The following is a 20,695-nucleotide window of genomic DNA, read 5'->3' as shown; positions in this document are numbered from 1 at the left end:
GTTTGTCTGTTATTGGTGTATAAGAATGCTTGTGATTTTTCACATTGATTTTGTATCCTGAGACTTTGCTGAAGTTGCTTATCAGCTTAAGGAGATTTTAGGCTGAGACAGTGGGGTTTTCTAAATATACAATCATGTCATCTGCAAACAGGGACAATTTGACTTCCTCTTTTACAAATTAAACATCATTTATTTCTTTCTCCTGCCTGGTTGCCCTGGCCAGAACTTCCAATACTATGTTGAATAGGAGTGGTGAGAGAGGGCATTCCTGTCTTATGCCAGTTTTTGAAGGGACTGTTTCCAGTTTTTGCCCATTCAGTATGACATTGGCTGTGGGTTTGTCATAAATAGCTCTTATTATTTTGAGATATGTCCCATCAATACCTAATTTATTGAGAGTTTTTAGCACAAAGGGCTGTTGAATTTTGTCAAAGGCCTTTTCTGCATCTGTTGAGATAATCATGTGGTTTTTGTCTTTGGTTCTGTTTATATGACAGATTACGTTTATTGATTTGCATATGTTGAACCAGCCTTGCATCCCAGGGATGAAGCCCACTTGATCACGGTGGATAAGCTTTTTGATGTGCTGCTGAATTCAGTTTGCCAGTATTTTATTGAGGATTTTTGCATCAATGTTCATCAGGGATATTGGTCTAAAATTCTCTTTTTTTGTTGTGTCTCTGCCTGGCTTTGGTATCAGGATGATGCTGGCCTCATAAAATGCATTAGGGAGGATTCCCTCTTTTTCTGTTGATTGGAATAGTTTCAGAAGGAAGGGTTCCAGCTGCTCCTTGAACCTCTGGTAGAATTTGGCTGTGAATCCATCTGGTCCTGGACTTTTTTTGGTTGGAAGGCTATTAATTATTGCCTCAATTTCAGAGCCTGTTATTGATCTATTCAGGGATTCAACTTCTTCCTGGTTAAGTCTTGGGAGGGTGTATGTGTCCAACAATTTAACCATTTCTTCTAGATTTTCTAGTTTATTTGTGTAGAAGTGTTTATAGTATTCTCTGATGGTAGTTTGTATTTCTGTGGGATCGGTGGTGATATCCCCTTTATCATTTTTTATTGCATCTATTTGATTCTCCACTCTTTTCTTCTTTATTAGTCTTGCTAGTGTTCTATCAATTTTGTTGATCTTTTCAGGAAACCACCTCCTGGATTCATTGATTTTTTGAAGGGTTTTTTGTGTCTCTGTCTCCTTCACTTCTGCTCTGATCTTAGTTATTTCTTGCCTTCTGCTAGCTTTTGAATGTGTTTGCTCTTGCTTCTGTAGTTCTTTTAATTGTGAGGTTGGGCTGTCAATTTTGGATCTTTCCTGCTTTCTCTTGTGGGCATTTAGTGTGATAAATTTCCCTCTACACACTGCTTTAAATGTGTCCCAGAGATTCTGGTATGTTGTGTCCTTGTTCTCATTGGTTTCAAAGAACATCTTTATTTCTGCCTTCATTTTGTTATGTACCCCGTAGTCATTCAGGAGCAGGTTTTTCAGTTTCCATGTAATTGAGCAGTTTTGAGTGAGTTTCTTAATCCTGAGTTCTAGTTTGATTGCACTGTGGTCTGAGAGACAGTTTGTTATAATTTCTGTTCTTTTACATTTGCTGAGGAGTGCTTTACTTCCAACTATGTGGTCAAGTTTGGAATAAGTGCAATGTGGTGCTGAGAAGAATGTATATTCTGTTGATTTAGGGTGGAGAGTTCTGTAGATGTCTATTAGGTTGGCTTGGTGCAGAGCTGAGTTCAATTCCTGGATATCCTTGTTAACTTTCTGTCTCGTTGATCTGTCTAATGTTGACAGTGGGGTGTTAAAGTCTCCCATTATTATTGTGTGGGAGTCTAAGTCTCTTTGTAGGTCTCTTGTTGACAGTGGGGTGTCAAAGTCTCCCATTATTTTTGTGTGGGAATCTAAGTATCTTTGTAGGTCTCTAAGGACTTACTTTATGAATCTGGGTGCTCCTGTATTGAGTGCATATATATTTAGGATAGTTAGCTCTTCTTGTTGAATTGATCCCTTTCCCATTACGTAATGGCCTTCTTTGTCTCTTTTGATCTTTGTTGGTTTAAAGTCTGTTTTATCAGAGACTGGGATTGCAACCCCTGCCTTTTTTTGTTTTCCATTTGCTTGGTAGATCTTCCTCCATCCCTTTATTTTGAGCCTATGTGTGTCTCTGCACATGATGTGGGTCTCCTGAATGCAGCACACTGATGGGTCTTGACTCTTTTTCCAATTTGCTGTCTGTGTCTTTTAATTGGAGCATTTAGCCCATTTACATTTAAGGTTAATATTGTTATGTGTGAATTTGATCCTGTCATTATGATGTTAGCTGGTTATTTTGCTCGTTAGTTGATGCAGTTTCTTCCTAGCATCGATGGTCTTTAAAATTTGGCATGTTTTTGTAGTGGCTGGTACCAGTTGTTCCTTTCCATGTTTAGTGCTTCCTTCAGGAGCTCTTTTAGGGCAGGCCTGGTGGTGACAAAATCTCTCAGCATTTGCTTGTCTGTAAAGGATTTTATTTCTCCTTCACTTACGAATCTTAGTTTGGCTGGATATGAAATTCTGGGTTGAAAATTCTTTTCTTTAAGAATGTTGAATATTGGCCCCCACTCTCTTCCAGCTTGTAGAGTTTCTGCCAGAAAATCAGCTGTTAATCTGATGGGCTTCCCTTTGTGGGTTACCTGACCTTTCTCTCTGGCTACCCTTAACATTTTTTCCTTCATTTCAACTTTGGTGAATCTGACTATGATGTGTCTTGGAGTTGCTCTTCTCAAGGAGTATCTTTGTGGTGTTCTCTGTATTTCCTGAATTTGAATGTTGGCCTGCCTTGCTAGGTTGGGGAAGTTCTCCTGGATAATATCCTGCAGAGTGTTTTCCAACTTGGTTCCATTCTCCCTGTCACTTTCAGGTACACCAATCAGAAATAGATTTGGTCTTTTCACATGGTCCCATATTTCTTGGAGGCTTTGTTTGTTTCTTTTTACTCTTTTTTCTCTATACTTCTCGCTTCATTTCATTCATTTGATCTTTAATCACTGATACTCTTTCTTCCAGTTGATCAAATCGACTACTGAAGCTTGTGCGTTCGTCAGGTAGTTCTTGTACCATGGTTTTCAGCTCCATCAGGTCATGTAAGGACTTCTCTACACTAGTTATTCTAGTTAGCCATTCATCTAATCTTTTTTCAAGGTTTTTAGCTTCTTTGCAATGGGTTCGAGCTTCCTCCTTTAGCTCGGAGAAGTTTGATCGCCTGAAGCCTTCTTCTCTCAACTCATCAAAGTCATTCTCCGTCCAGCTTTGTTCCGTTGCTGGCGAGGAGCTGCGTTCCTTTGAAGGGGGAGAGGAGCTCTGATTTTTAGAATTTTCAGCTTTTCTGCTCTGTTTTTTCCCCATCTTTGTCATTTTATCTACCTTTGGTCTTTGATGATGATAACGTACAGATGGGGTTTTGGTGTGGATGTCCTTTCTGTTTGTTAGTTTTCCTTCTAACAGTCAGGACCCTCAGCTGCAGGTCTGTTGGAGTTTGCTAGAGGTCTACTTCAGACCCTGTTTACCTGGGTATCAGCAGTGGGGGCTGCAGAACAGCGAATATTGCTGAACAGGAAATGTTGCTGCCTGATCGTTCCTCCGGAAGCTTCGTCTCAGAGGGGTACCTGGCCACGTGGGGTGTCAGTCTGCCCCTACTGGGGGGTGCCTCCCAGTTAGGCTACTCGGGGGTCAGGGACCCACTTGAGGAGACAGTCTGTCCGCTCTCAGATCTCAAACTCCATGCTGGGAGAACCACTACTCTCTTCAAAGCTGTCAGACAGGGACATTTAAGTCTGCTGCCTTTTGTTCAGCTGTGCCCTGCCCCCAGAGGTGGAGTCTGCAGAGGCAGGCAGGCCTCCTTCAGCGGCGGTGGTCTCTACTCAGTTCAAGCTTCCTGGCCGCTTTGTTTAACTACTCAAGCCTCAGCAATGGCAGGCGCCCCTCTCCCAGCCTCGCTGCCGCCTTGCAGTTCAATCTTGGACTGCTGTGCTAGCAGTGAGTGAGGCTCCCTGGGTGTGAGACCCTCTGAGCCAGGTGCGGGATATAATCTCCTGGTGTGCCGTTTGCTAAGACCATTGGAAAAGCACAGTACTAGGGTGGGAGTGGCCTGATTTTCCAGGTGCCGTCTGTCACAGCTTCCCTTGGCTGGGAAAGGGAATTCCCTGACTCCTTGCACTTCCTGGGTGAGGCGATGCCTCGCCCTAGTTTGGCTCATACTCGGTGGGCTGCACCCACTGTCCTGCACCCACTGTCCTGCACCCATTGTCCAACAAGCCCCAGTGAGATGCACCCGGTACCTCAGTTGGAAATGCAGAAATCACCTGTCTTCTGCATCGCTCACGCTGGGAGATGTAGACTGGAGCTGTTCCTATTCGGCCATCTTAGAGCCACCTCTGTAATGACAAACTTTATCTCTGCAAATGCTTTTTGCCTTAAAGTATGTTTTGGCTTTATATTACTAGAGCTACCTCCACTTTCAGTAGGTTATTATTTTGTTGGCATATCTTTGTCTATTCCTTGACTTTCAGCCTTTTGTATGCTTCTGCTTTGGATGTGACTCTTTTATACAGCATACAGATAGTTTTAAACTTTGTTCTTCATCTAGTTAGACAAGGTTTGTCTTTTAACTGGGGCATTTAGTCCATTTACTTTATTGTAATCACAAATACATTTGGCTTTAATTATACCTTGTTATTTTATATTTGTTTCTATTTTCTATGTGTTTTTCTCCTTTACATATTTTGAATTGGTTATTTTTTTCTCATTCTTTTTTTTAAATTTCTATACTCTTGTTTCTATCAGGAGAGTTTAAATTACCTCTCTATGTTTACAGTGGTGAACAATAAAAGTTCTTTGGGTGATTAAATTTCAACTACCACCCTCTGTCAGTATATAATGCTGTTGTCATCTATTTTAACTCTACCTTGTTTCCTTAATGTTCATAGCACATTATTATTATTGGCATATTTGATTAATATTCATTTAGCTTTACTTACATATTTACCACTTTATTTGCAATGCCTGCTTACATCTCAGACCCTCCATCTGAGATCACTTGATTTCTACATGAAGTACATTCATTAGAAGTTTCTCTTTTTTTTTGAGACGAAGTCTTGCTCTGTAGCCTAGGCTGGAGTGCGGTGGTGTAATCTCGGCTCACTACAACCTCCACCTCCCGGGTTCAAGCAATTATCCTGCCTCAGCCTCCCAAGTAGCTGGGACTACAGGCGCCCACCACCACTCCTGGCTAATTTTTGTGTTTTTAGTAGAGACAGGGTTTCACCATGTCGGCCAGGATGGTCTCAAACTCCTGACCTCAGGTGATCTGGCCACCTCGGCCTCCCGAAGTGCTGGGATTACAAGCATGAGCCACCATGTCTGGCCTAGAATTTTCTTTGGTGGGGATCTGCTGGAAGCCAACACTTTCAGTTATCACTTGACAGAAAATGTCTTTATTTTTGCCCCTGTTATTGAAAGATATTTTCTCTAGGTGTAAAATTCTAGATTTATGATACTTTCTCTTTGCACATTGAACATATCATTCCACTGTCTTCTATATTCCATTGTGATATGATTTGGCTGTGTCCCCACCCAAATCTCGTCTTTTTTTTTTTTGAGATGGAGTTTTGCTCTTGTCTCCCAGGCTGGAGTGCAATGGCACTATCTCGGCTCACTGCAACCACTGCTTCCGTGGTTCAAGTGATTCTCCTACCTCACCTCCTAAGTAGCTGGGATTACAGGCAAGTGCCACCACGCCCAGCTAATTTTTGTATCTTTAGTAGAGACGGGGTTTCACCACATTGGCCAGGATGGTCTCAATATCTTGACCTCGTGATCCACCTGCCTCAGACTCCCAAAGCGCTGGGATTGCAGGCATGAGCCACCATGCCCAGCCCCAAATCTTATCTTGAATTTCCGTGTGTTATGGGAGGGGCCCAGCAGGAGGTAATTCAGTCGTGGAGCAGGTCTTTCCCGTGCTGTTCTCATGATAGTGAATAAGTCTCACAAGATCTGACGGTTATATAAAGGGGATATCCCTGCACGAGCACGCCTCTCTTTGCCTGCTGCCTTCCACGTAAGATGTGACTTGCTCCTCCTTGCCTTCCACCATGATTGTGAGGCTTTTGCAGCCGCGTGGAACTGTAAGTCCATTTAAACCTCTTTCTTTTGTAATGTCTCGGGTATGTCTTTATCAGCAACATGAAAATAGACTAATACACATTGTTACCATTGGAATGTTGCTATCTCTTTAACTGTGACTTTCTTAACATCAATCTGTCTCTTGTCTTTAGCTGCTTTTAAGGTCTCTTTCTTCAGTGTTCTGCATTTTCAGTATGATGTGTCTAGTTGTGAATTTCTTTTTGTTTATTCTGTTTGAGATTTATCAGGATTCTTGAAATTTGAGGTTAGTTTGTTTCATCAGTTCTGGAAAGTGTTCAGTTCTTAACTCTATATTTTGCCGTACTCCTTTTCTTTTCCGTCTTCTAAAACTCTGACCAAACGAGGTTATACCTTTTCCCTCTATCCTTCTTATTGCTATTGCTTAGTTTTTATATTTGACATCACTTTGTCTCTCTGAGCTGCGTCCTTGATAGTATGTTTCATTCTCTCTTTCAATGTATTAAGTATTATTTTCACAGATGTATAATTTTTCTGCTAAAATTGGCCTCTTGACTTCCATTTCTATTATTATACTTATCATTTTTCTAAAAAATAGAAATAAATTTTGTTTGCTTTTTTAAATATGCAAACAAATTATTCTGCATCAAGCTTCTACTTTATATTTCTTGAAACATATTAAACATACTTATTTTATATTCTGTGAGAATTTCTATATTTGAAGTTTTAGAGACTCTAGTTCTACTATCTTGTTTATGCTAGCAACTACTCATGATGTATTTACAGATTTTTGACAATGAGCTGCTCACTTTCCTTGGAACCTTATTTATAAAAATTCTCTGAGGACTTGGCTGAAGAGGAATTTTTCCATAAAAGGTTTAAATGTGCTTCTTTCAGTTGCCATGAACATCATTATTCTGGAATTAGTTAAATTAATTTTTTTAGCATATCAATTTTCAGACCACCTTTTGAATTCAGCTGGCAAATGGCATGGGCTAGTAATGGTTAGGAATTCACAGGAGGGTATGTTATTCAACTAGTTGCCAACCTTAGGAATGCATTTTCCTTGCAGACTGCTTGGGGGAGCCTCACTTGAGGTAGTATTTTACCTTTACTCTAGTTATAGCATTTCAGACCCAGACTTACAGTGGGGTGGGAGTGTCTTGTTAAATTCCACACCTTAGGTGGGCCCTGAGTTGTATCCTCTCCTCCCAAGTCACAGGAACCTTTGACAACTCATGCACATATTCAGGAAGTTTGGCAAATGCCCTCAAAGTGAATGAGAACTACAGGGTAGAAGTCCTGGTTTCCATCTTCTCTTGGTCTTGGACCTGAGTATTTCTGCTTGCCTGCTGCTTTTTTTTTTTTTTTTTTTTTTTTTTTAGACAACATCTTGCTCTTTCACCCAGGCTAGAGTGCAGTGGCATACTCACTGCTCACTGCAGCCTCGACCTCCTTGGCTCAAGTCATTCTCCTGCCTCAGCTTCCCCATCCCTGCAAGTGACTGGGACTACAGACATGTGCCACCACACCTAGCTAACTTTTGTAGTTTTTGTAGAGACAAAGTTTTGCCATGTTGCCCAGGCTGGTCTCAAACTCTTGGACTCAAGCGATCCTCCCACCTCGACCTCCCAAAATGCTGGGATTACAGGTGTGAGCCACAGTGCCTGGCCCCTGCTTTTTTCATCAGCTTACAGCAACACTGAAGAATGTAAAAAATGAAAGTGTTGTTTGGATTTAAGTTCTATGTCTGTGTTTTATTCACAAGTAATCTTTCCATACCACATCCAAAAGTCCTTTGCATTTCATCTCAGCCTATTCATTTCCAGAGTCATCTGTCTACATTTCCTTGAATCCATATTTTCTTATACTTCATTGTCCCAGCCAAAAGGCTTAAGGAGATTTTCATCTAGATCTCATAATAGATCATTTCTAGAAGCAGGTGCTTCCTTTAATTTCAGGAAAGTGTTTTCTTTAACTTGGGAATCAGGATGCCATTGCTGTAGCTTCTAGTAAGGTGGTGGGGATGACCTTGTGGCTTCCGACCAGTTGCAAGTAGTAAGTCTCAATTGTAGGGACAGTCAAAAGGAAGTAGAGTCAGAAGAGATACTAAGGAAAATCGTTTTCTTAAATTTTCTTTCAAAGTGATCTGAAGAAGAAAGAGGCTCTATCCCATTAGAATAAAGAAAAGGATTTCCGCAGCCATATTTGAGCAAATAAGTGACAAGCATAGTTTCCATATCTTGGTCAACTAAAGGCTGGAGAACATTAACGTCCATTTGATTTGACTGTTATTTCCTCCTGATAACACAGTACATATCTTTTGTGTCTTTCAGAAAGTAAAACCCTTATTAGTGCAGTCTAGAACTACCATGACAGGTACATCCTCTTCAAGTCATTGTACATCTTCAGTAAGTAGCTTATTTTTCTCTATTAAATATTTACTGAGTTAATATTATTCAACTTAAGTAATGAAAAGTTTTGGTTCACTTACAGATAGACGGTAAGCATGTGGATGTAGTCAGTGATCAGGCAGCCCTTCAACTTTCACCAAAAGGTAAGAATCTTTATTGTTGGAAATGAGGTTCACACCAGAATGGCTACTTAGTCTAGATTAACTTTGCTTTTCTTTTTTACCCTGAGGTATTTGGTATTCTTGGTGAATGCATGACTTTTTTCAGCCAATTTATAAAATTATTGCACAGATAAACTGAATAAAAGAATATTAATATATACTTCTGACTACTGATCACTGCTAATTGAAAATCAATCTGTGCCAGGCCCAATGGCTTATGCCTGTAATCCTAGCACTTTTGGAGGCTGAGGGAGGATCACTTGAAACCAGGAGTTTGAGATCAGCCTAGGCAACATAGAAGACTCTACCTCTACAAAAAAAAAAAAAAATACAAAAATACAAAAATTAGCCAGGCATGGTGGCATGTACCTGTAGTCCCAGCTAATCAGGAGGTTGAGGATTTGCTTGAGCCCAGCAGGTCAAGGCTGCAGTGAGCCAAGATCAAGCCACTGTACTCCAGCCTGGGTGACAGAGTGAGACCTTGTCTTTAAATTTAAAAAAAAATAGTTATACTTCAAAACCAGAAACTGCCTTAGTTGGAATCTCATTTCTTTTTTTAAATTAAACTGCCAACAAACCTGAAGCTCCTGTTAAATTCCTATTTTTTTCCAACTTAATAATTAGAAGAAAAGTAGACTGGGCCTGGTGGCTTACACCTGTAATTCCAGCACTTTGGGATGCTTGAGTCCAGGAGCTCTAGACCAGCCTGGGCAACCTGGCTGTCTCACCCTCCTGAGTAGCTGGGACAACAGGTGAGTACCACCATGCCCAGCTGATTTTTGTTTGGTTGATTGATTGGTTGGTTTTTTTTAGAGATGAGATTTTGCCATGTTGCCCAGGCTGAAATTATTTCTAAAGCATCTTAATGTACTCACATTTTATTGTAAACATGTGGATTAATGAATTTAGTTGGCTTGAAATTTTTTTTTAGCTTTAGGTTCCAGGGGTACATGTGCAGATTTGCTGTGTAGATGTATCGCATGATGCTGAGGTTTGGGCTTTGATGGAACTCATCACCCAATTAGTGAACGTAGCATAGGATAGGAAGTTTTTCAACCCTTACCTTCCTCCCTCCCTCCTTTTGGAGACCCCGGTGCCTTTTATTCCCATCTTTATGTCCCTGTGTACCCAGTGTTTAGCTCTTATAAGTGAGAACATGCAGTATTTGATTTTCTACTTCTCTATTAATTCACTTATGGCCTGCAATTTTAGTTAGGAAGTTTAATTAACCATAGAATTCCATTCCCTAAAAATTCAATTGAGGATTTTGCCTTGAAAATTGACTTTCCCTAGCCAAGAAAACTATTTTGCAAAGGTCCATTTGAAGTAACACAAATAAATTTTGATGGCCACATGACACATAAGGCAGCCCCACTGAAACAAACACCGTCACTCCCTTTTCTAAGCCCTGAAAATGCAAAAGGTAGAGTTATTGCCGCTCTGTCTACTGAAAATCCTCCTAAAATCTATTAGCTCACCTTTTTGCCTTACTAATAAAATTGAATATAAATATGTTTTATGATCCATAATTTCACAGTGTGCTATAAGGCTCATAATTCTGAATATCAATCAGCACTATAGAGGAGGCATAAGATAAAATGCTCACACCAGATGCCTGTGGACATAACCATGAAATTTCCTCGTATTCAATCTCAGATACAGCTTTGACATGTAATGTGCTTCCCTCTGAAGATAGTTTTGGGAAATAATCCAGTTAACAAAAATTTCTTATTAATTGGTTCCAGTTAATCCAAAATTTACTGGAAATAAATTTCCTATTTTTACTGAATAAAAACAACTAAATGCATGTTAAGAGGAAAGCTGAATTACTAATTTTCTAATTTGGGGAGTAAATGAATCTTCTCTTTAGAAAGCACAGTCTTTGGTGGTAATGCCTTGCAGATGGCTTTTGGGCTGGACATTTAAAGGGCCAAAATAGCTTTGTGCAGTGGCAATATTGCAGCCAATAAGGTTTATCTGAGGTGCAATTATTGCTAATCAAAGGGCCAAATTAGCCAAGATTATTGCTAATCTTCACCAAACAAGTTATTCCAAGCTCCCAAAGTAGTTTACAAGGTTGAGTACCCTCTTCAGACCCCCCGGAAATAGTTTAATACATTATTAATGCTTTCAAGCACTAATTCAAAAATACCTATTAAAGAGGTATTAGGTATTGATATGGTTTGGATTTGTGTCCCCGCCCAAATCTCACGTCCAGTTGGAGAAGGGGCCTGGTGGGAGGTGATTGGATTATAGGGGCTGATTTCCCCCTTACTGTTCTCATGCTAGTAAGTTCTCATGAGATCTGATGGTTTAAAAGTGTGTGGCACTTCGCTGTCTCTCTCTCTCGCTCTCTCCTGCTCCTCCATTGTAAGACACGCTTACTTCCCCTTCCGCTATGATTGTAAGTTTCCTGAAGCCTCCTAGCTATGTGTCCTGTTAAGCCTGTGAAACTGTGAGTCAATTAAACCTCTTTTCTCCATGAATCAGCCAGTCTCAGGTAGTTCTTTATAGCAGCGTGAGAATGGACTAATACGGGTACATAAAACATAAGGGGTTGCTATAACCTATTTGGTAACAGATCCCAACCGAACACTTTAAAGTTAAAATGCATTCCATTTTTAAATATGTAAATAGGATAGGAACATTAATATTTAAAATATCCTATGGAATATTATCCTTTCTGTTACAGAATCCTCAGTGTTGGCATCAAAGGTTGAACTTCTTAGGCTATACTTTCACACCACAAAATACTTTGTGAAATTATGTGTGACTAGCATTCGGTGGATATACGTAATATTCTAAATGCCTTTCACGTTTTTACTTTAATCCTCACAAAAACCCGATGAGGTGGGTACTCTTGCTTTCCCCCATTTTACAGGTAAGACCACTTAATACAGAGAGGTTTGTAAACTGCTAGGTTTATATTGCAAATAAGTAGAGCAGCTGGATTCAAATACAGTGTAGGCTAAGGGTCCGTGCTAATCCCCACTCAATTATTTCCACCTGCCCCAGGATTCGTGCATGCCAACATGGAAAATACCCCATTTCAATAAAAAGTGTGGAAAATCCATGGTGTAACAGAAAGAACCTGGGCTTTGGAGGCTGACAGAGCTTCCAAGCTCAGGTGACTACTCACTCACTGGTGCCTTCATCTTAGTGCTCCCTGTTGTGTAAAACAGACATGGCAACCCCACCTCATAGGTTTGTTATGAGGATGAAGTGAGATCATATATGTGACATGCCTAGCTAATTCCTCTCTCTACCTGTCCTCTTGAGCCGTTCATAGTATAATCCCAAGCTAAAGCCTTCCAAATCTATATTTTACCCTCCCTATGAAAGCAATGATTCCCTAAACAGTAGGCTAATCAATTAAAACAGCTAATCTCTACTGCTTTTTTTTTTTCTTGAGATGGGGTATTGCTCTGTCATGCAGGCTGGAGTGCAGTGGTCCAGTCATAGCTCACTGCAGTCTCAAATTCCTGGGCCCAAGTGATCTTCCTGCCTCAGCCTTCTGAGTAGCTGGAACTACAGGCACACACCACCACATCAAGCTAATTTCTTTATTTTTTGTAGAGACGGTCTCACTATGTTGCCTAGACTGGTCTCAAACTCTTGGGCTCAAGTTATCCTGCTGCCATACATACTCTTTCAAAGTGCTAGCGATTACAGGCATGAGCCACTGTGTCCAGCCTCCTCTGCTTCTTTAATAGCTGATTTTCTACCAGGCATAAGTAAAAAATAAAATCCAGCAATAGTATCAAAACATACAGTATATATTTTGAAAAGAGTAAAGTAAAATATAAAATATAATTTAAAATAATGTTATATCAGGTGATATGTTCTTCCTAGGCCGGTTGAAAATGATTTTTTGTTATGTTGCAAGTTCGAAAAATTCTAAACAGAGCAAGAAAGTCAAGTGGTGCATGCAACACAGAAAGTTTGAGACAAATAAATCCTTGTTACTCTGAGGGGATTTAAAAAATGAGGTACAATACTATCTGCAACATTTCAAAGCAGTTTTTATGCAGTAGTAATTATCCAAGAGAGCACAGGTAACATTATTAATTTGTTTGCTACTTACTTGTGATAAAATTTGGGATCTGAGCTGCCCATTGTGTACTGTGCACTGCCACAGATTTTATGTACTCAAGAAGACCTTTCTCACAGTCCAGTAATTAGGTGCTATTGACATTGTAATCTTTGGAAATGTTCTTAATGAGCCCAAAAGACACGAATCTTACAGATAAAACCTCAAAGTAACAGTGACTCTTTAAGTGGCTTGTCAGGAAGAGAAAGCTCAAACATCAGTATCTGAAACACAGGAGAAACCCAAATTTAAACCTAGATTACATTGTGTTGTTAATTCTCTGAGACTTCTAGGGAAGAATCATCCAGGGGGTGATCTGAAAAGTGTTTTAAAGGACAGAGCAATTGTAATATATTAGATATAATTTAAAATCTTTCTTTTTACCCTTTGAAGCTTTGGACCCAAGATATATTTTCAATAAGTGTATTTTGCACTGATTTATAGAAATAAATGTTGTTTGAAAGTGAAGTTCAGTTGCCCCTGTTGTTTTAAATACAAAAATAAGTTTTAAAATCACGTAAGAAATTGGAAGTTAGATAAGAGATAAAAAGAAGTTTCAAGCATAAGTGTTAGCATTGTTTTATATATTGTCTCTAGACTGTCAGCTATAATGGATATAATTTGTTAAGGTTTTCAGATTCATATTCAAGTGCACATTTTATAATATTACAATGTATTTCTAAACAATATATTTCACATATAATTGATGGCCATAAAAATGTTAGAAGGTGTTAATCAATGAATTGTAAGTTAATACCAAGACTAACCTGATTTATTAAATATAATGTATTACGGGGTCTGTAAATGTTAATGTCACTGCCACCAACTTTTCCATTACTTCCCTTATTACCATCAGTTACCTATTATTCAAATTTTATATTTCTAGGTTGTACATGTCATCTTTGTCTTTGAGACTTGTGCTAATTCTCAACTACCTTTTCTTAGGAATTTCCCTTGCTTTTTATACATTTATTTAGAGATATTTTCTATTAATACTTGAGGCATATAATTTAGCATATTAGATGATAAATTAAAACCTGGGGCTGGGAGTGGTGGCTGACACCTGTAATCCCAATACTTTGGGAGGCCAAGGCAGGTGGATCTGTTGTGCTCAGGAGTTTGAGAACCACCTGAGCAACATGGGGAAGCCCCGTCTTTACAAAAAAAAAAAAAATAGCCTAGTGTAGTGATGTACACCTGTAGTCCCAGCTACTAGGGAAGCTGAGGTGGGAAGATCACCTGAGCCCAGGGAGGTGGCGGCTGCAGTGAGCCATGATGGCGCCACTGCGCTTCAGCCTGGGCAACAAAGACTCTGTCTCAACACAAACAAACAAATAAAAACGGGGAAGATCAGCAGCCTGTCTCTCAATTTTTCCTTCCAAATACAGTGAATTCTGAATGGCATAGAAATTGGTTAGGATGACCAACTGGATTAGAGAAGTGATGACAAAAATAAGAGGCTCTCTCTGTAACTCAGGCTCTGTCCATAGGTCAGATTGGGATTGAAAAATGTTAGAAATGAAAAGGGAAAGCCACCCATATGCTTTGAAAATACAGTGTTAATCTTTGAAATAAATAGGCAGGTAATTACTTTGAATTTGCAAGATGATAAAAATTTAGTAGAAAAAAGCTTAGGCTAATACCTATTAAAATGTCCCTTATTAATTTGATGGACTGTCTTATTTCAGTCTAGTATGTTTTTAAGCATCCATAGACAAAAGTTCATTTAATAAATACCACTAATCACATTCCTTATCACACCTACACCTGGTGCGTAAAGCTCTCTAAAGCACAAGGCAGGAGACAAGAATGTTTCTGGTGTGTGTTGTTAGTCCAGTTGAGCCATGAGTTGGATTCCAGCAGCCTCTCTACCCTGTGACAATGATTTCATCCTAAACCTTGCTGCCTGGTTGCAGACTGATTTTGCGGTCATTTAAGAGGCATTATAAACCATATAAGCCATTATGGCAGTAACAAAATACTGAGAAAGGATTTAATTAGTGCAGAGACAAGTGGGTATTAACTTTTTAATTTAGGAATGAGTCTGCTGGCAAAATGTTACAGGATATTATACATGGATTCATGAAAATCCATGGGCTTACCAAGTGTACCCTTAACTGAGTTTGACATGACATCTTTGTATATGAAAGGTACCATATTAATATTCCTTTCAGCTGCAGGAACCCCCATTTCAGAAATTGTGGGAATAAACTGAGATCAGAAAAGTGGTATTTATGAAGTGTTGGCTTCTACAAATGTCGCTGGGTTTCAAGCTTCAGCTTATCACATTCCCGGCTTGTTCAACTTCTTTAATCAAAGTTGCCCAGCTTCAAATAAACAATCACGTGGAAAAAAGGATGTTACAGGAAGGATTTTGTCTACTATTGAATTCTACACAAATGTAAGCTAGAGTTGATCCAAAAACGATGAAATAATTGTATTTATAGACATAGTTAATGTAGACACTTTTTTATTAGGAAATATTTCAGATATTAAGGGAATACAGAGAATTATATGTTGAACATCACCTGGCTCTATTAGATTTTGCCATGCTTGAGTCGTAAAAGTAAGACAGTGAAGGCTGAGTTGCTATCATTCCTCCTTCTCTCCCCAGAGGCAACCACTGCCTTGATTTTAGAGTTTGTCAATCATAGATATTTTGTATCACTACACAGACACACACTCTTATACATATACATGTACAAACAATTTATAACATCATTTGGCATGTTTTCAAGCATTATATCCATGACGGTGGAAGTATGTGTTCTTAATTTTTACCTATAAATGTTTTTGAAATTTATTTACAGTATTTTGCTGTATGTAGCTTGAGTTCATTTACTTTACCTGCTGTATAGTATATTCCATTGTATAATATGAATATTCTACAGTATATTCATTCTGCTGTTGATGGGAATTCAGAAGATTTTCAATTTGTTAGATTTATAAATAGCTGTTATTTCTCATAGTGTACATGTGCAAGAGGTTCACTAAATACCTAGAAGAGGAGCTGCTGAGTTCCAGTAACTTTACTAGATAGTGTCAGAATATGCTAGTAATTGGTTACACTACTTTACACACATATCAGTAGGTTATGAGTTTATATTGTTCCATTTTCCTACTAACACTTGGAGTTGCCATATTTTTAATTTTTGCTGATATGATGGGTGTGAATTGCATTTTATTCTTTTTTTGAAATGTCCTGATAACTAAGAAGAGTAATTTTTTATATATGTATTAACCATTTTAGTTTCCTCGTCTATGAATTTCTTGGTGCTAGAAGTAGATGATTTTCTATAATTGGGTGGTTCTTTTTTATAGGAGTCTATACATTCTGAACATTATCTCTTTGTTAGTTTCACGCTTCACTGTCTTCTTCCTGCCTGTGGCGTGTCTTGTAACTTTGCTTTTGATGTCTAGTTGAATCAAATTTTTAAAAAGTTTTTATGTAGTAATATTTTTAATATTTTAATTTATGAATTGTTCTTTTTATTATCTTTCCTAGAAAAAATTTCCTACTCTAAGTTTATAGAAACAATCCCACATTGTCTTTTAAAAATATTACTAATTTGATTTTCACAGTTAGGCCTTTTAAAGCACCAGAATTAATTTTTTTTGTTATACTTTCAGTTCTGGGGTACATGTGCAAAATGTGCAGTTTTGTTACATAGGTATACACGTGCCATGGTGGTTTGCTATACCCATCAGCCCGTCACCTACATTAGGTATTTCTCCTAATGCTATCCCTCCCGTACCCCCCACCCCCTGACAGGCCACAGTGTGTGATGTTCCCCTCCCTGTGTCCATGTGTTCTCATTGTTCAAATCCCACTTATGAGTGAGAACAGGCGGTGTTTGGTTTTCTGTTCTTGTGTTAGTTTGCTGAGAATTGTGGTTTCCAGCTTCATCCATGTCCCTGCAAAGGACATGAACTCATTCTTTTTTATGGCTGTGTAGTACTCCATGGTGTATGTGTGCCACATTTTCTTTATCCAGTCTATTATTGATGGACATTTGGGGTGGTTTCAAGTCTTTGCTATTGTGAATAGTGCTGCAATAAACATACATGTGCGTATGTTTGTAGTAGAATGATTTATAATCCTCTGGGTATATACCCAGTAATGGGATTGCTGGGTCAAATGGTATTTCTAGTTCTAGATCCTTGAGGAATCGCCACACAGAATTAATTTTTGTAGACGATGTAGTTTTGTAGTCTTTTGTTCCAATAGAAAAGCTGATTGTCATATCATCATTTACCCTCCCTTTCCTGCCCCTCTTCCTTCTGTAATGCCACCTCTGACATGTGCCAAGTCTCTGTGTTGGTAGCAGCTTTTCCTAGGACCTTCATTCTGTGCAAATTACCTACTTGTCTTTTCTACTCAAGTTCCATGGAAAGACAGTTTGTATTTTGATACAAAGATTGATCTGGGAGAATTAACATTTTTATTATATTGGATCCTTCCAGCTATGAATACATTACAACTTTCCATTGATTTGGAGCCTCCTGTATATTTTTAAATTATGTTTTACACTATCTTCATAAAAGTTTTACACATCTTTTATTGGATTTATTCCTGAGTCACTTATAGATATAAGTAAATTATACTTTTTGTTGCTATTATGAAAGGAATCATTTTTCTATGATCATTCGAAGAAAAGATTTTCTTTTTTCTGAGACAGAGTCTTGGTCTATTACTATTGACTAGTTTTATGCTTTTGATCTTATGTTTAACAAATTTGCTGAACTCTATGGGCCTTGTAGCTGAAAAATTTCTTGTTTATATTTGGACAATCACATCATCTATAATTTGAAAGACTTGTCTCTTGTATGAACTTATTATTTTTTTTCTTTGCTTAATGCACTGGCTAGAATTTCCGTTATTGTAATACAGCAGTCGGTGGCACCCTTTTTTTGGTTTCTCTAACAGGATAATTTCTAAAGTTTCATCATGAAGTATGATGTTTATTGTAGGTTTGTCATAGCTATTCTTTAATCAAGTCACTAAAGTTCTCTTCTATAGCAGGCGCTGAAAGTTTTTATAACAAATCGATGGCTAAGCTTTACCTGGTTTTCCCCCTTTACCTGTTAAGCTGATAATTGTGGTCGTTCTCCTTTAATCTGTTAATGTTGAAATACATTAATACATTTTCTCATGTTAAATTATACTTATATTTCTTAACTTTTGTGTTGATAATTAATTTTAATTTTCTGGTCTTTTATTTAGAATTTTCCTTCTGAGTTTGTTCTATATTTTTTTTTTCCCTGAATTCCCATTATGTAGTTTGGATATAAAGGCTGTACTCGACTCAGTAGGAAGGATTACCTTCTTCTATTTCTTCTTTCAGATTATTAAAGTTAGTATATAATAGATATCTCAGCCGGGCATGGTGGCTTACACCTGTAATTCCAGCACTTTGGGAGGCAGAGGCAGGCAGATCATGAGGTCAGGAGTTTGAGACCAGCCTGACCAACATGGTGAAACCCTGTCTCTACTAAAAATACAAAAATTAGCCGGGTGTGGTGGTGCATGCCTGTAATCCCAGCTACTCAGGAGGCTGAGGCAGGAGAATCTCTTGAACTTGGGAGGCAGAGGTTGCAGTGAGCTGAGATTGTGCCACTGCACTCCAACCTGGGCAAAAGAGTGAGATTCTGTCTCAAAAAAAAAAAAGATATCTCTTTGATGGTGTGAAAAATTTGTCAAATTGGACCTAGTGTCCTTTGTGAAGGTGAGAGAGATTTTCGAATGCAAATTTAGTTTCTTTAATAGCTGTTAGTGTTCTATTTTTTTATTGAGTCAATTGCTGCAACATTTTTTCTAGACAATCCATTTGATCTAGGTTTTCAAATACATTGAAATAAACTTGTTCATTGTATTCTCCTGTTAATTCTAAAATATCTGTAATTATGCCCCTTTTCTGCCCCTGATGTTTTCTTTTTTCTGAGACAGAGTCTTGGTCTGTTGCCCAGGCTGGAGTGCAGTGGCAAGATCTCAGCTCACTGCAATCTCCGCCTCCCAGGTTCAAGCGACTCTCCTGCCTCAGCCTCCTAAGCAGCTGAGATTACAGGTGCATGCCACCATGCCCAGCTAATTTTTATATTTTTAGTAGAGACAGGGTTTCGCCATGTTGTCCAGGCTGGTCTCGAACTCCTGACATCAAGTGATCTGCCCACCTCAGCTTCCCAAAGTGCTGGGGATTACGGGCGTGAGCCACTGCACTCAGCCTCTCCCTGATGTTGTTTTATATATTTACCATATGTTTGTTCTTAATCCTGTCAAAGTGTTATATGATTTTTAGTCTTTTCTAAAGTACTACTTTTTGGTTTATTAATTTGCTCTAGTTTTTTTTGGTTGTTGGATTTATGTGTTTCTCTGCTGTTTCCTTCTATTTTTAAAAGATATTTCTGTTTTTTCCTCTAGCTTACTCATTTTTTATTTTTATTCCATATTAATAAGTGCATTTATGACTCTAAAAATGTTTTAGTTGCATCCTATAAATTTTGACAGCACTTTAACTGTTGCTTGACTCTAAGTATTTTATTCCATCATGATTGTCTCTTTAACACAGAGATTTTTAAATATGCTTCGTTGAGATTGCTTTACCTTTAATTAATGACTCCTAATTTCCTTGTAACCTTTCTATTAGCTCGTCTTATTAATTTGGTAGTTCAGACATTCTTCATTCTTCTAATTTATTGTATGCCTAATCTCTTACGTTTTCTGAAAGAGAAATATAAAAATATCTCCATGACTGAAGATTGATCAGTTTCTGTTAGTAATTCTGTTAGTTTTTTGTTATATATTTCAAAGCTATGTTAAATGCTTCCTAGTTTATCATATTTTTTCTTGGTGGATTGTTGCATGCACCGGCCTCTTTAACCCTGGTAATTCTTTGATGTCTTAAATTCTATTGTGTCTTATATCAATAACATTATAATAGCTTTCATATTAGTAGTATTTGCATTGTACCTTTTTCATTTTTTCAATATTTTTATGATTCTTTATATTGCATTTTTCTCTTTTAAGCAACTTAAAATGATACCTTTTTTCTTTTTAGTTCTCTTTGGTAAAGTCTACTTTTTAACAGGTGAATTTATTGTTTACAATTGTGATTATTGATATATTTGGACTATTTTTATTACCTTATTTTTGTATTTTCTGATATTCTGCTTTACTTTCTATTCTTTCTTGCTTTCTTTTAGATTGATAACATTTTCTGTATTTTATCATTTCCCCCGTGCTGATTTGAAAGCTGAAAGCTGTGTTTCTTTTCTTTTATTGTATATGTTTATATATGCGTATGTTTTAGTATATATGTATGTTTAGAAGTATCATTACTTCAATAATTTGCTTTGTGAGGGCCTGTTGATGGTAAATTTTGTTTGCCTTAATTTTTACCTCACTCTTGATGGTAATTTAGCAAGACATGAAATTCTAGGTTGGCAGTTATTCTTTCCTCCACATTTTCTTTTGTATCATCACCGTTGAGCCTCTACTTAGGATTATAAGAAGTCTGGTGTCAATTTTCCAATCATTTGTAGTTATTTAGTGTTTTCTTTATGGTGTTCAATGTATTCAATGATGTATTTATCAATATTCACGATAAAATTTGGATTTGATGATTCATGTATTTCTTTACTTCTAGAAATCTCTCAGCTACTACATTTTCAAATATTGCCTGTGCATTTTCTATGCTTATTTCTTCTGAAGCACCTCTCAGTCTCTTCTCCCTGCCTCCAATCTACATTTTCTAATTTTTCTTTGTTGTGTATATGTGTGAATTCTTCAATAGTACCTTCCAACATTCAAATTCTCTCTTTAGCCATGCCAATTTATCCCATGTTTTAGTGTTTCATTTTAGTGACTCTTCTATTTCCAAACAGTTTAATT

The 20,695-nt window shown here is 37.9% G+C and overlaps 1 protein-coding gene and 1 pseudogene across 1 annotated transcript in view; both read left to right on the top strand.

The window, feature by feature from the left end:
- Positions 1–20,695, top strand: part of C8H10orf67 (chromosome 8 C10orf67 homolog) — a 164,513-nt gene that overhangs the window by 132,653 nt on the left and 11,165 nt on the right. The window contains exons 14-15 of the mRNA XM_054522065.1: positions 8,479–8,553; positions 8,639–8,699. Coding sequence (XP_054378040.1) covers positions 8,479–8,553; positions 8,639–8,699 — 136 coding nt within the window. The remainder of the gene's footprint in view (positions 1–8,478; positions 8,554–8,638; positions 8,700–20,695) is intronic.
- Positions 10,655–10,720, top strand: LOC112135377 (U4 spliceosomal RNA; annotated as a pseudogene).

Source organism: Pongo abelii, chromosome 8 (genome assembly GCF_028885655.2).
Source record: "Pongo abelii isolate AG06213 chromosome 8, NHGRI_mPonAbe1-v2.0_pri, whole genome shotgun sequence".
Taxonomy (NCBI): Eukaryota; Metazoa; Chordata; class Mammalia; order Primates; family Hominidae; genus Pongo; species Pongo abelii.
The sequence above is the reverse complement of the archived record's forward strand: the minus strand, read 5'-3'. Positions and strand labels throughout refer to the sequence as shown.